General features: G+C 41.3%; 1 protein-coding gene across 3 annotated transcripts in view; it reads right to left on the bottom strand.

Moving 5' to 3' along the window:
* CSMD1 (CUB and Sushi multiple domains 1) overlaps positions 1-16,932 on the bottom strand; it is a 1,887,231-nt gene that overhangs the window by 101,977 nt on the left and 1,768,322 nt on the right. For all 3 annotated transcript variants that reach the window (XM_056565713.1, XM_056565712.1, XM_056565715.1), the window contains exon 55: positions 1,454-1,642. In XM_056565713.1, the coding sequence (XP_056421688.1) occupies positions 1,454-1,642 (189 nt within the window). The remainder of the gene's footprint in view (positions 1-1,453; positions 1,643-16,932) is intronic.

Here is a 16,932-nt window from a genome sequence, read left to right on the forward strand (position 1 = left end):
GCTGCCTACTAATATGGGGGAACTGCAACCTAATGTGGGGGAACTATACTGCCTACCTGATGTGGGGGGAACTACAAGGTACTGTACATCGCAGTAGAAGGGGTAGTCTTATACGGAGAGTATATCCCAAACTCTATATTTTAACTGTAAAAGTTAGGGGTCGTCTTATAGGCCCAGTCGTCTTATACGCCGGCATATACGGTAAGTATCATAATAATGTTTTACATGTGTATATGCTTTACATACAAAGCCATTGATAAGGGGGTAACCCCCCCCCCCCCCCCCGAAACGCGTCTGGAAATATCGACGCATCACTCTGACCAGTATTGCCACCTTATTGATTCCTCCTTGATTCCTATTCCTCGCAATCGCTGCAGTCTCCGATATTCAGGACCACCGCAAGGTGTTTTGACATGCTTAAATGACTTAACTGCCACATGCGGACGCTGTGGACAAGTTCTGCCAGCGCTACTCCTGCTGACTGATCTCCGTCACTCTGAGACGGACGCCGATCCATCCCACCCAGCAGCAAAGTGAACTGGCACCTCTACGCTTCACATACAGGCAGCATATCCAAGCTATACCCACCAACAGCCACAATCTCCGTTATACCCACCTACTGCCATGATCTCCGATGACCCTTTGGTACCACAGGTAACATACATCCATAGGCCGGGAGCAGCCCGTGCTAACCTGTGGGGAAAGTAACTATTGCTAAAGTGCTTTGCTCAGCAACTGGCCTTTCCAACCGGATTTATTGTGGTTTTGAATTATATATACCGCATTTTTACCAAACTGTTACAACTCGGCACTTGGTACTATTTTAGACATTTACCACTAATTAAGATGCCCCAAAACATAGCAGATATACTGTTTGCATTAACCTTAATGCAACTTATGCTACAGCTGTATCATTAGTGCAATATTTGGACATGGTTCATTGAGGCGGCATACTGTACTGACTAAATAGTATTTCACTATATACTTTGATACTAATCAGTGATCAAATTTTAGTTTTTTATATTTTGACATTACTGGATCTGTAGCAAGGGCACTGCACAGATTTCAGTCTTATACATATATTTTTATATATGTAACAACATTTTATGTTTATCCTTATTTCCCTTATTCAGTTTTAACATTGTTTACTTTATATACACTTTAATTGTCTTTCTACACCTAGAGGTCTGCATCTCCATAATTTAAAAAATACTTATGTTTTTCAGCACTTTTGAGTATAGTGTAACTTAGTACCTCGTTGAAGACATAAATCACTTTTATAGTGTGCAGCCACCCGAATTCCTTATTATTCCATGTATATACGCTTTACATGACAAGTATAACCAGCTGTTCAGAATATTAAACACATGAACAATTATTTATAAGGTGGACATCATTAATATTTTGTAATGTATAACTACATTAATCTGTTCTGTATCCATGCAGTACTTACGGACGCACTTTGGTAAGGCTCTGTCCCACAAGCCATTTGCCTTACAGTTAAGAACAGATGATCCTAGAAGATAGTAGCCTTTCTTACAATGATATGTAACACTTATTCCATAACGAAAACTCTCAGGATAGTTCTGCTGTCCATGTCGAATTGCATTTTCCACAAAACCAGGATCTGTACAATTTACAACTGTAAGATATATAAAAAAAAAAATATATATATATATATATATATATTATATATATATATATATATATATATATATATATATATAAAACTGAAAAACTTTTTAGACTGACCATACAGTAATAGAAAGCAACTTAAAGTGCTAAATATAGAAGTAGAAACAAATTGTATCAAACAACACTTTAAGTCCTTTTAAACTGAACATTTAACAATTTGTTGAGCAGTCAATAGTTCTGACATTTGGTCCTTCACTGTGTAAAGGAATTAAATAGACAGCAAACGGCAAGAATTTCTCAGCTGTAACGTGTTTCTGCAAAGTTCCTTCTGAGTTGTTTTTGCTTAAAAGTTTGTTTGAAGTTATTCAGTTATTCCCATTCATCCTTTGAAATGTCATGTCAGAAATATTTGAAAACTTCAAATTTAAGTCAAGAATCTATGTAATGTCAGATGGGATTTCCAAAAGTAACTATAATCTATTGTGTATCAGTCAAATACAGCTGTTGAAGTCAAATAAACTGTCTTTGAAGAGGATGCAGTAAATATAATAGTCATTTCACCCCATAGCATTTCACTTTGTATTGTGAGCTGTCACTTCTTCTACATATGCATGGCATATATCAGGGAATATATAGCCTCAATATGTGTCCCTCAAACAATAGAGTTGAATAAAGTAATATTAAAAAACGATCACCAGTTTGCAAAGTTCACAGTGTAATGGCATAATCTAGCAATAAGTAAATAAGCGATATGATTGGGCACTATGATGTTCAAATTGGGAACTCTAAATAGAGTAGCAGTGTGTAGACTAATCACTACACCTTATTGAACCTAATTGAATGCAGGAATGCAGAAGGTATCAGAGTAGATCACCACTAAGAAAGAAATAGATAATGGTTCTCTAGTGGCTCTAAAAACACATCATTCCGTGATTAGGTAGAAAATGTATGCCATAAATGAAAGTTAGTATAATGGGTATATCTGACTCTGCGTCTGACAGGAGGGTTAAAGGGGTACTCCGGTGAAAAAAAAAAATTCTTTTAAATCAACTGGTGGCAGAAAGTTAAACATATTTGTAAATTACTTCTATTAAAAAATCTTAATCCTTCCAGTACTTAGCTGCTGAATGCTACAGAGGAAATTCCTTTCTCTTTGGAACACTGATGACATCACGAGCACAGTGCTCTCTGCTGACATCTCTGTCCATTTTAGCAACCATGCATAGCAGATGTATAGCAGATGTATGCTAAGTGCAGCATGGTGGCTCAGTGGTTAGCACTGCTGCCTTGCAGTGCAGGGGACTTGGGTTCAAATCCCACTAAGGACAACAATAAATAAAGCATTATTACTATTATTATTATTATTATAATAACGTCAGCAGAGAGAACTGTGGTCGTGATGTCATCAGAGAGCATTCCAAAAAGAATAGAATTTCCTCTGTAATATTCAGCAGCTAATAGGTACAGGAAGGATTACGATTTTTTAATAGAAGTAATTTACAAATATGTTTAACTTTCTGCCACCAGTTGATTTAAAAGAAAAAAGGTTTTCACCGGAGTACCCCTTTAATTCATCTTGTGTTTGGCTGCTTTACTTATTGCTGTGACAATGCCCTGGCCAATCAAGGGCATGGTCGACGAGCCAATTACATCCTGGTCTCTTCATCCATGCCCTCCTCAGGTGGGCTATATATACCTCAATCAATCTGTTAAACCTTGACTGTATTAGTCACCTTTTCCCTGCACTAGCACTTATAGCCGTGTCTTCTGCTGACCTGATCAGTTGTAACTAACCCTTTCCTGTGACCTGACTATCCCCTGGCCTTACATTCTGTACTTTTACTGTCCTCCAGGTACTTTTGTGCCCAACTGTTGCTGACTTGGGATATTTAATGACTTTTAACCGCCCTGCAGCTGGGGGCTGCCATTTAATGCAAATCGTCCAAGTACGTAGAATATTGGTTTGGGGCCAGCATCCGGGCTGCACTGCTCCCTACCCTAAATGTGACAGTTAAACTGATAGTGGCAAGGTAAATGGTGTCTATTGTAACAACACTGCTATATATATATATATATATATATATATATATATATATATATATATATATATATATATCGCACTCTGGTAGCAGATCTGCTAAAATAATTAAGTTGGTTGGTATGAACATCTGTGCCACTGCCAGAATTCCTTGATTACTATTTACCTGGGGACACAATTGTAAATCCAGGTGATAGAGCACAGGAGATTGCTTTCTCCTAGTGACAGCTGTCAAGAATTACATAGGAAATGAGTTCTGGCATTCTCAGCCTAGTCTGTTGAAAAAGTCAGGATGATGCGTAAGTATGTCCTGATGACTTTGGAACTTTTATCTAAGTAGATTCAAAGCCCTGAGGATATATAAATATGGATTGGCAGTCCAAAAGTAACTTCTTAAAGTATATGTCAAAAATATTTTTCTCTGAATTTATTCTGCTCTAGTCTATTATTTCAGTGAAAACTGATAATATTGTATCTAAAAATGTTGATTTATCTAGTACTGCAGCTGAAAATGACTATAAATTGGTTGAGCCCTAAATATGGCAAATATTTAAAAAGTTACACATACTGAATACAGTAACCTGCTTTTTCCCCCCTTTTTTTAGGCACAAGGACAATAAATTGAAATTGAAAAAATTAAATTAGCACCTTATATTGCATTATATAAAATAGTGAGATTATTGGGTGAATAATATTTGAACATAACCAAAAAGCTGATTCACCAAAAAATATGTGAATCAGCTTAATGAGGAGCAAATAGAGCCAAGGAGGGAGAAAAATATGCAAAAGCTGAAGATGGATAGATGATAGATAGATAATGGATAAACCTTTAGGTCAATTCAATCAAAGAATCCCTGTCAGATAAGGTGGCTGATCACTTATGTTGTTTTTTCATGTACATCTTCTGCAGGGTGTGCAGGAGTCTTGATATTACATAACACAAGTCCAGTCCTGGTGTAACATGATGTTTCATACAAAGCTGGCTGCATTTGGGTTATTATAGCTCTGTATAAGGCAGGCCCTGTCACTGCTTAAATAATGCACTTTTATACAATACATTCAGAAAGTTTTCAGACCCTTAACCTTTTTCCATTTTGTTATGCTAAGGCAAAAAATTAAAAAATAAAAATAAAAAAATAAAAAAAAGCATAAAAATTAAGTTTTTGTCCGCCAATCTGCACTCAATACAGTTATAATGTTGTTTCTGTGAAAACTGAATTTTATGCAAATGAACAAAAAAGGTAAAAGTTACATTTTGTGTGAACATAAGTATTTAGACTCTTTGCTATGACAATGAAAATTAGTTCTAGGGGCCTCCTATGTCTCTTGATTATCTCTGATATATATAATGTCCGTTTTTGTGTTTTTGTATTTTTCTGTTTTGTGGTCAATTCAGACACTAGGTTTTTGCCTGGCTAGGTAATAATTAATGCTATTAGCCAATGGGAACTTGGGTATTGTTTAATGACCCGAGCTCTGTTGGAACTCTGGCTGGTTGATTAGTTCTTATTCTGACTATGACCATTTAGTCTGTCTGTTAATATCGGAGTTTTAACCATGGTTTGTAGGCAGGGAGAGTGTTTCTGGGGAAAGCTTAGGGCTCACTCTCCCTGTCCACCCCTGGTCATTACAATATGTTTCTAAACCTTGATTGGAATCACCTGTGGTAAATGTCATTGACAAGAAATTATTTGGAAAGATGCACCCTGCCTATAAAAGGTTTCACAGCTGACTATGCATATTAGAGCGAAAACCAAGTCATGAAGTGGAAATAACTGCCTGTAGAGCTCAGATATATGATTGTGTGGAGGCACAAATCTTGAGAAGGGTACAAAAAATGTCTGCTGCACTGAAAGCTCCCAAGAGCACAGTTGCTTTCATATTTCTTTAACAACACAAATATAGAAACACAGCCATACATCCACCATTTGTATTTTGATCTACTTGCTTCTCAGCATAATTTAAAAACAGGTTGTTAGTATATTGTACATTTTGATCAAAAAGTACCAGTCCACTCGCCACATCAAGGCCACTAGTCAGAGTGGGTCCCTAACCTAACACTGGCATAGCACCGGGAGGTGACCACTGCCTCCGAGACACTAGGCCCACAGGGGGGAACGACCCAGTGGCCAGGCAGCCCCACTGCTGCCTGACCAAGCCCCTGGCTTTGGGCCATCCCACCCCACAGATAAAGCATCACAGAAACAATGGGCGCAACAGAGAACCACACCAGTATAAATACCTACATGTGTTCCCTACCAGAGGGCTGGGAGAATGCTAGGAGGAAACCCCTATGCAATCTCCTGCTAATTAAAAACACCTGGGCAGAATGGGTGGAGTGGAGTGCAGGCCGTGGAAGAAGGAAGAGACTACAAATGTACAACACAAATAGAGAAACATAGCCGCACATCCACCATTTGTACTTTGATCTACTTGCTTCTCAGCATAGTTTAAAAAAACGAACAGGTTGTTAGTATCCATTTTGATCAAAAAGTAATAGCCCCCTCATCACATCAAGGCCACCTAGTCAGAGTGGGTCCCTAACCTAACACTGACGTAGCGATCAAATCTGTTGCTGATAAGCATTAGATCAAGGTGCATGCTGTGGATGTGCGACCATGTCTGTTTTTCTCTAGTTGAATTCATATTTCTTTAAGTAGTAGGGGAGAAGGGCCTTGGTAAGAGTGATGAAAAAAAACCTCATTGTCATTGTGGCTAAGCTACAAAAATCCTATGTGAAAATGAGACAAAACTTTAGAAGGTCAACCCTTACTGTAGCCTCCACAATCTGGACTTTATGATTGATTTGCAAAAAAGAAGCCTCTCCTTAGCAAAAGACATATGAACACTTACCTGGAGGTTGCAAAAAAAAATAAAAAAGGACTCTTAGACTATAAGAAAAAACATTTTCTGGTCTTAGAAAACCAATATTGCCCTGTCTGGCCTCAAGTATAATCTCTGGAGGAAACCAGGAACTGTTCATCATCTGTCTAATCCCTACTATTCCTAGTGGTGCCATGGGGATATTTTTCATTAGCTGGAACAGGGTTGACGGTCAGGGTTGAAGAAAAGCTGAATTATGCAATTTATAGAGATATCATGAATGAAAACATAATCGAGGGTGCTCTGGATCTCAAACTGATCCAAAGGTTCACTTTCCATCAAAATTTGTCTCACAACAAGGAAAGTTACTTTAATGCTTGGTCTCTGGCAGCTCTCTTCTAGGGAGCGTGGCAGCCCAGCCTGTTATCTCTTGCCTGGCTCTCAGTGGCTGGTCCTGTATTGCAGCAACATTGTGTGTCTATTGGCCACTTTATGTGGGAGTTGTTTCACCTTTAGACAGCAATCAGTTTACAAGACACCCACCTCTGCAAGAAGGGAAAGAAGTAACAGGCTGTGTCACCACACTCCCTGGAAGTGCACCGCCAGTGAGTGAGCATTAAAAGATCTTTCCTTGTTGTGAGACTACTTTAAGTTTAAGAGACTGTATGTGTTTTAATTGTGCTCCTTTGTATTGTAAATATATTGTGCTCCTTGTAAATATATTGTAAATGAAATATGTGTATGTAAGTTATTCTGTAATTTGGGGTGCTGTGTCCTGCACACAGGGGGAGAGTTATCGAAACACGTGCAGAGGAAAAGTTAACCATTTGCCCATAGCAACTAATTAGATTGCTTTGTTCATTTTTCAGAGACATTTTTTAAAATTAAAGAAGCAATCTGATTGGTTGCTATTGGCAAGTGCCCCACTTTTCCTCTGCACAGATTTTGATCAATCTCCCCTCTCGTATTTTCACTTTTAGGTCCAAGGTTGTATTGATTGGTGCACAGCGTGACCATTTTCTGTAATAGTAGCTGATAATGGGAATACCAGATAACAGTAAGAGACACCCGCACCTCCAAACCTCACTGCACATACAGGGTTGCCGTGGGTATCTCTGTGTGTTTGCTCATAGGAGGATATGCAGCGTATTTCCTGCTGCCCAGCAGATTTTGCGCAGTGTAATGTACACTGCGTTTACAAAATGTGTGACCCTACCTTGAGAGAGAATCTCCTTCTGCTGAATAGAGATGTCTGCAAGTACAGATGTTACATTTAATCGTGCCAAGTTTAGGAGGGTTGTGAGAAGGTAACACTGACCTAAGAAACTAAGCTCTTTTTGGAGATAGCAATGACCTGCCTGGAGTTAAAGTTATTTCCTTTATGGAGGGTTCGGCCTTTAAGAAACAGTAAAGCTAATGTGTGTTGTACTGTTGTGTGGAAAAAGAGAATTGAAATCAACAGCTTTACCAGCTTGTCAAACTGGAAAAAAAAAAAAAAACGCCATCACTCTCATGGGAAGAAAAAAAAAAATGTGTTTTACCAACTGGTTCAGCAATTGTTTCTTTACTACATCTTAAATGTACAGCAAACTAGCTTTGAACATTACACTGGAAACACCGCTTTCACAACCAGTCCCACCCATCAAGTCATTTTTTTGCCTGCACCCTGCAAATAACACATGACTGCTCACATTATTATTATTATAATTATGAATATTATTATTTTTTTAGCATTATAATTATTACCGGCATACAGACAAGGGCTTTATTAACAATACAATATTTACATTCAAAAGCCAAAAGCAGCATTATAGGAGAGATTTGTGTGTATTTTAATATTTTGTGAGAAAAAAGTGAAGGGCTCATGAATGATCACTATCTTATCTCCTGTAGTTTAATAGGATATATATAGTGGTATTCAGCTCAACTATCTGGTTTATCACTGGAAGACTAATTCATTTTTGTGTGGGACCAGAGGGGACAGTATTTATCTTCTCACAAATCATAAGACTTTCAAAACCTACTGTATGAGTTGAAGACTTTCAAAGAACACAATTCAAATATTGGTATTGATTTTGTGCATTGAACAAGTACATGAATTTCCCCTGAGAGTTTATGTTTTGACTCTTATTGCTCCCAGATGACACCAGGTTCTTCATATATGAAATGAAATCTTGTGGTTTTAAAAAAACATTTCAAGTACAGGAAGCAAGAACCAGTTTTATGTTACACTACTGGAAATATGGCATTAATTGAAATTCAATATATTGGCTAATTATTATAATTATTATGAGAGTCAGTGAGCAGAGAATAGGATAATATATATAAACTGTTTTATAAAGAATATATATATATATATATATATATATATATATATATATATACATACAATATATTATTACTATTATTCATAATAATAATATAAGAAGTTTGTTTTCTTTACCATGGAACCCATCACAAATCAGTACATCCCTATTTTTAATGTATTACCTAGTCCTAACAGATTGGGTTACATGCTGCCCATCTAAGTTTACAGAGAGAGGAGGAGTGAAAAAGGACTTAGGAGGGAGGAGAATGATTTCAGAAACCAAAAAAGCAGAGGCAGATAGAGAAATGCAGAGAGACTGCAAAAGGACTACGTAAAAGCTAATTGCAAGTATTAGATCTCACTCCAAGGCTTTGTTCATATATTAGACTGTTCACTACTGCTTTATGATGTCCTTTATGCTGCTGCTTCCTAGGGTTTATATGGAGACACATCAATAGGAAAGGCCATCAATTTTGAAAGAGCTCTCTCTATCCTGAAGATATATGTCTTTATACATACCTTAAAAGCAGCAGTAGCATGGAGGGCATTATAAAGCAGTAATGAACAGTCTGTGCGCCAAGCCCTGGAGTAATAATGGACCTAATACTTGCAATTAGCTCTTGTGTAGTCTTTTTGCATTCTCTCTGTGTTTCCCTGCCTTTGTTTTCTGTTTGTTTTCAGAGTTAATAAAGGTTTAGCAATTGGGAAAAATGTATAAGAAAAGACCATTTAAAATAGTTTAAACTTTTCCTTTATTTCGAATACAATTTGGAACTTTTTTATTCCTCTTTTTTTCTTACAGGTTATTTGTTTAATTTCATTCCCATTCTTTGCTGAACTATAAAACACTTAACATTTCTTTTAAAGCATGTAATTTGGACTATTGGAGGACCAATAGATGGCAGGACCCTAATATATATGTTCTCTTTAGCATTTAACCACTTTCCAACACATATTTAATGAGGAACCTATCTACCTCATGGGGGACTTATTGCCAACCCACTTTTATATTGTGGGGCACCAAACAGGGAAATGTCATTTAATGGGCTACAGATGGAGAGATGGTATAGAAGTGGAATCTTTGTTTTAAAAGGGAAACTTATATATTTTGCTGGCACTTTCTGCAGAAAAGAGTCATAGCTGGAGAAGTCACCATGGCAGTTTGGTGAAGAAAACAAAATGACTCCGAAAGTATATTAAATGCGAGTCACGGGATGTAACTGCACTGCATCTTTACTACTGTTGTTCTGCTCAGAATATAGTTTAGTACCCCTGCCCTAGACTGAAGCTACCAGACTTGGCACCACTAGACTCAGCTGGACAATGAGCAAAAATGTTCTGCTCCTGGTTCTATTTAATTGGTCAGCTGAGTATTCTGCACTCAGTTTGCACAAGAGGTGGGGATGCAATGCTGATTTTTGCTATGGGTCCCTATGAGTTCTAGGTATGATCCTGCTATAAACAGTGATTCTGGTCCTTGCTGGTGGCAGCATCAATGTGCTGAAAACATGTCCAAGTTTGCATCCCAGGGCTCTATGTTACTGGTTTCAGCTCCTTGTCTGTTCTTGGTGTCTGTGGGTGAGGTTCATCAAGACGTGCTGAGGAAAAGTTGACACTTGTCCATAGCAACCAATCAAATTGCTTCTTTTTTTTCAGAGGCCTTTTAAAAAAATTTAAGAAGTGATCTGATTGGTTGCTATGGACAACTGTCAACTTTTCCTCTGCACAAGTTTTGATTAATCTCCCCTTTGTTTCCTATTGTCAGCTCTTGGTCTGTTCCTGGTACATGTGTTTCTATTACCAGCCCCTGCTTGGTTCTTTGTGTCTGTGTTCCTATTACCAGTCCCTGGTTTGTTCCTGGTGTCTGTGTTCCTCTTACACAGTTAATGAACAGTATCCCTGCTCCATGCTCCATGTCTGATCTTTATTGTACTGTCCAGTCAACAGCAGATTCTAGCTGCTAGTATATTGTAGAGGTGCAGGTAAGTCTATTACTACAACTTTAAAAGTCACTAAAACCCTAAACACCATTGATGTACATTGACTAAAAAAACTAAATTCTTTTTCGAAAGACTTACATTTTTCATAATCTTTTACTTGCACTAACAATTACATCTGTAACTACATCTGATCGAGATATTGGGCCACTGAATCTCACTTAATCTCATAGATTGCACTTATCAGCAAGAGATGTAGGTAGAAATATCATCATGGAGTCAAGAAATGTCAAGAAAAATCTCCTAGGAAAATCCCCCAAAAATCTGTACAATGCTAAATGCTTCCGACTTATTTTCTGTCTACTATTATTTATAGTCGAAATGTCACAAAAGAGATCGGCACCTCCAGAAATCACAATGGGGGAGATTAATCAAACCCATCCAGAGAAAAGTTGCTGAGTTTCCCATAGCAACCAATCATATCGCTTCTTTAATTTTTCAGAGGCTTTTTAAAAATGAAAGAAGTGATCTGATTGGTTGTTATTGGCAACTCAGCAACTTTTCCTCTGAACAGGTTTTGATAAATATCCCCCAATATCTTTTTTTTTTTTTTTTTTATCGAAAGTTGCAACAAAATGATTAACTCCCTTAAAATCACAACTTTGTAGGAAATTACTCGTATACAGGAAATACAAAACTTAGTAAATAAGATGGAGGCTTCCAGAAAACACAATTCTGAATATTGCTATTGATTTTGTGCATTCAACAACAGCATGAATTTCCCATGAGGATACATGTTTTACTTGCATTGCTCCCATATGACACAAGAGGCAAATCCAATATAGTGAGATCTGTAAATCTGAAAAGTATTCCAGCAGCCGTTGTTTTTTTAGGTTTTGTATTTTAAAGAAAACCATGAGTGAAATTACACTGCCAATGTCATACATGTAAATATGTAACAATAATACAGATTACGATAACAGATATCGATCCATGAGGTTTTGTATACAGGACACCCATGAGTCTAAATACAGAATTCTTCTGTTCCTAGCTAATAAACTATTTTTCTTTAAACTACAGTCAGAGCTATGGGAGTATTATTATTTTAAGGGGTACTCAGATGGAAAAAACATTTTTTAAATCAACTGATGCCAGAAAGTTAAAGGGGTTATCCATGAAAAAGCTTTTTTTTTTATATATCAACTGGCTCTAGAAAGATTTGTAAATTACTTCTATTATAAAATCTTAATCCTTTCAGTACTTATGAGCTCCTGAAGTTAAGGTTGTTCTTTTCTGTCTTAGTGCTCTCTGATGACACGTGTCTCGGGAAACGCCCAGTTTAGAAGCAAATCCCCATAGTTAACCTCTTCTAAACTGGGCGTTTCCCGAGACACATTTCATCAGAGAACACTTAGACAGAAAATAACAACCTAAACTTCAGAAGCTCATAAGTGTTACGCCGAGCGCTCCGGGTCCCCGCTCCTCCCCGGAGCGCTCGCTACACTCTCCTCACTGCAGCGCTCCGGTCAGATCCACTGACCCGGGGCGCTGCGATTCCGCTTCCAGCCGGGATGCGATTCGCGATGCGGGTAGCGCCCGCTCGCGATGCGCACCCCGGCTCCCGTACCTGACTCGCTCTCCGTCGGTCCTGTCCCGGCGCGCGCGGCCCCGCTCCCTAGGGCGCGCGCGCGCCGGGTCTTTGCGATTTAAAGGGCCACTGCGCCGCTGATTGGCGCAGTGGTTCCAATCAGTGTGTTCACCTGTGCACTTCCCTATATCACCTCACTTCCCCTGCACTCCCTTGCCGGATCTTGTTGCCATCGTGCCAGTGAAAGCGTTCCTTGTGTGTTCCTAGCCTGTGTTCCAGACCTCCTGCCGTTGCCCCTGACTACGATCCTTGCTGCCTGCCCCGACCTTCTGCTACGTCCGACCTTGCTTCTGTCTACTCCCTTGTACCGCGCCTATCTTCAGCAGCCAGAGAGGTTGAGCCGTTGCTAGTGGATACGACCTGGTCACTACCGCCGCAGCAAGACCATCCCGCTTTGCGGCGGGCTCTGGTGAAAACCAGTAGTGACTTAGAACCGATCCACTAGCACGGTCCACGCCAATCCCTCTCTGGCACAGAGGATCCACTACCTGCCAGCCGGCATCGTGACAGTAGATCCGGCCATGGATCCCGCTGAAGTTCCTCTGCCAGTTGTCGCTGACCTCACCACGGTGTTTGCCCAGCAGTCACAACAGATAGCGCAACAAGGCCAACAGCTGTCTCAACTGACCGTGATGCTACAGCAGCTACTACCACAGCTTCAGCAATCTTCTCCTCCGCCAGCTCCTGCACCTCCTCCGCAGCGAGTGGCCGCTTCTGGTCTTCGACTATCCTTGCCGGATAAATTTGATGGGGACTCTAAGTTTTGCCGTGGCTTTCTTTCCCAATGTTCCCTGCACTTGGAGATGATGTCGGACCACTTTCCCACTGAAAGGTCTAAGGTGGCTTTCGTAGTCAGCCTTCTGTCTGGAAAAGCCCTGTCTTGGGCCACACCGCTCTGGGACCGCAATGACCCCGTCACTGCCTCTGTACACTCCTTCTTCTCGGAAATTCGAAGTGTCTTTGAGGAACCTGCCCGAGCCTCTTCTGCTGAGACTGCCCTGTTGAACCTGGTCCAGGGTAATTCTTCCGTTGGCGAGTATGCCGTACAATTCCGTACTCTTGCTTCAGAATTATCCTGGAATAATGAGGCCCTCTGCGCGACCTTTAAAAAAGGCCTATCCAGCAACATTAAGGATGTTCTGGCCGCACGAGAAATTCCTGCTAACCTACATGAACTCATTCACCTAGCCACTCGCATTGACATGCGTTTTTCCGAAAGGCGTCAGGAGCTCCGCCAGGATATGGACTCTGTTCGCACGAGGCGTTTTTTCTCCCCGGCTCCTCTCTCCTCTGGTCCCCTGCAATCTGTTCCTGTGCCTCCCGCCGTGGAGGCTATGCAGGTCGACCGGTCTCGCCTGACACCTCAAGAGAGGACACGACGCCGCATGGAGAATCTCTGCCTGTACTGTGCCAGTACTGAACACTTCCTGAAGGATTGTCCTATCCGTCCTCCCCGCCTGGAAAGACGTACGCTGACTCCGCACAAGGGTGAGACAGTCCTTGATGTCTACTCTGCTTCTCCACGTCTTACTGTGCCTGTGCGGATATCTGCCTCTGCCTTCTCCTTCTCTACTATGGCCTTCTTGGATTCCGGATCTGCAGGAAATTTTATTTTGGCCTCTCTCGTCAACAGGTTCAACATCCCGGTGACCAGTCTCGCCAAACCCCTCTACATCAATTGTGTAAATAATGAAAGATTGGACTGTACCATACGTTTCCGCACGGAGCCCCTTCTAATGTGCATCGGATCTCATCACGAGAACATTGAACTTTTGGTCCTCCCCAATTGCACTTCCGAAATTCTCCTTGGACTTCCCTGGCTTCAACTTCATTCTCCAACCCTGGATTGGTCCACTGGGGAGATCAAGAGTTGGGGGTCCTCTTGTTCCAAGGACTGCCTAAAACCGGTTCCCAGTAACCCTTGCCGTGACTCTGTGGTTCCTCCTGTAACCGGTCTCCCTAAGGCCTATATGGACTTTGCGGATGTTTTTTGCAAAAAACAAGCTGAGACTCTACCTCCCCACAGGCCTTATGATTGTCCTATTGACCTCCTCCCGGGCACTACTCCACCCCGGGGCAGAATTTATCCTCTGTCCGCCCCAGAGACTCTTGCCATGTCTGAATACGTCCAGGAAAATTTAAAAAAGGGCTTTATCCGTAAATCCTCCTCTCCTGCCGGAGCCGGATTTTTCTTTGTGTCCAAAAAAGATGGCTCTCTACGTCCTTGCATTGACTACCGCGGTCTTAATAAAATCACGGTAAAGAACCGCTACCCCCTACCCCTCATCTCTGAACTCTTTGATCGCCTCCAAGGTGCCCACATCTTTACCAAACTGGACTTAAGAGGTGCTTATAATCTCATCCGCATCAGAGAGGGGGATGAATGGAAAACGGCATTTAATACTAGAGATGGACACTTAGAGTATTTGGTCATGCCCTTCGGCCTGTGCAACGCCCCTGCCGTCTTCCAAGACTTTGTTAATGAAATTTTTCGTGATCTCTTATACTCCTGTGTTGTTGTATACCTGGACGATATTCTGATTTTTTCTGCCAATCTAGAAGAACACCGCCAGCATGTCCGTATGGTTCTTCAGAGACTTCGTGACAATCAACTCTATGCCAAAATAGAGAAATGTCTGTTTGAATGCCAATCTCTTCCTTTCTTAGGATACTTGGTCTCTGGCCAGGGACTACAAATGGATCCAGACAAACTCTCTGCCGTTCTAGATTGGCCACGCCCCTCAGGACTCCGTGCTATCCAACGTTTTTTGGGGTTCGCCAATTATTACAGACAATTTATTCCACATTTTTCTACCGTTGTGGCTCCTATCGTGGCTTTAACCAAAAAAAATGCCGATCCCAAGTCTTGGCCTCCTCAAGCGGAAGACGCCTTTAAACGGCTCAAGTCTGCCTTTTCTTCGGCTCCTGTGCTCTCCAGACCTGACCCATCTAAACCCTTTCTATTGGAGGTTGATGCCTCCTCAGTGGGAGCTGGAGCTGTCCTTCTACAAAAAAATTCTTCCGGGCATGCTGTTACTTGTGGTTTTTTTTCTAGGACCTTCTCTCCGGCGGAGAGGAACTACTCCATCGGGGATCGAGAGCTTCTAGCCATTAAATTAGCACTTGAGGAATGGAGGCATCTGCTGGAGGGATCAAGATTTCCAGTTATTATTTACACCGATCACAAGAACCTCTCCTACCTCCAGTCTGCCCAACGGCTGAATCCTCGCCAGGCCAGGTGGTCTCTGTTCTTTGCCCGATTTAATTTTGAAATTCACTTTCGGCCTGCCGATAAGAACATTAGGGCCGATGCTCTCTCTCGTTCCTCGGATGCTTCTGAAGTTGAACTTTCTCCGCAACACATCATTCCTCCTGACTGCCTGATTTCCACTTCTCCAGCCTCCATCAGGCAAACTCCTCCAGGAAAGACCTTCGTTTCTCCACGCCAACGCCTCGGAATCCTCAAATGGGGTCACTCCTCCCATCTCGCAGGTCATGCAGGCATCAAGAAATCTGTACAACTCATCTCTCGCTTCTATTGGTGGCCGACTCTGGAGACGGATGTTGTGGACTTTGTGCGAGCCTGCACTATCTGTGCCCGGGATAAGACTCCTCGCCAGAAGCCCGCTGGTTTTCTTCATCCTCTGCCTGTCCCTGAACAGCCTTGGTCTCTGATTGGTATGGATTTTATTACTGACTTACCCCCTTCCCGTGGCAACACTGTTATTTGGGTGATCGTTGATCGATTCTCCAAAATGGCACATTTCATCCCTCTTCCTGGTCTTCCTTCAGCGCCTCAGTTGGCTAAACAATTTTTTGTACACATTTTTCGTCTTCACGGGTTGCCTACGCAGATCGTCTCGGATAGAGGCGTCCAATTCGTGTCTAAATTCTGGAGGGCTCTCTGTAAACAACTCAAGATTAAATTAAACTTTTCTTCTGCATATCATCCTCAATCCAATGGACAAGTAGAAAGAATTAACCAGGTCTTGGGTGATTATTTACGACATTTTGTTTCCTCCCGCCAGGATGACTGGGCAGATCTTCTACCATGGGCCGAATTCTCGTATAACTTCAGAGTCTCTGAATCTTCCTCCAAATCCCCATTTTTCGTGGTGTACGGCCGTCACCCTCTTCCCCCCCTCCCTACCCCCTTGCCCTCTGGTCTGCCCGCTGTGGATGAAATTTCTCGTGATCTTTCCATCATATGGAGAGAGACCCAAAATTCTCTCTTACAGGCTTCATCACGCATGAAGAGGTTCGCGGATAAGAAAAGAAGAGCTCCTCCCATTTTTTCTCCTGGAGACAAGGTATGGCTCTCCGCTAAATATGTCCGCTTCCGTGTCCCTAGCTACAAGTTGGGACCACGCTATCTTGGTCCTTTCAAAGTCTTGTGCCAGATTAATCCTGTCTCCTACAAACTTCTTCTTCCTCCTTCTCTTCGTATTCCTAATGCCTTTCACGTTTCTCTTCTTAAACCACTTATCATCAACCGTTTCTCTCCCAAATCTGTTCCCCCCACTCCTGTTTCCGGCTCCTCGGA

This window comes from Hyla sarda, chromosome 3, assembly GCF_029499605.1.
Source record: "Hyla sarda isolate aHylSar1 chromosome 3, aHylSar1.hap1, whole genome shotgun sequence".
Taxonomy (NCBI): Eukaryota; Metazoa; Chordata; class Amphibia; order Anura; family Hylidae; genus Hyla; species Hyla sarda.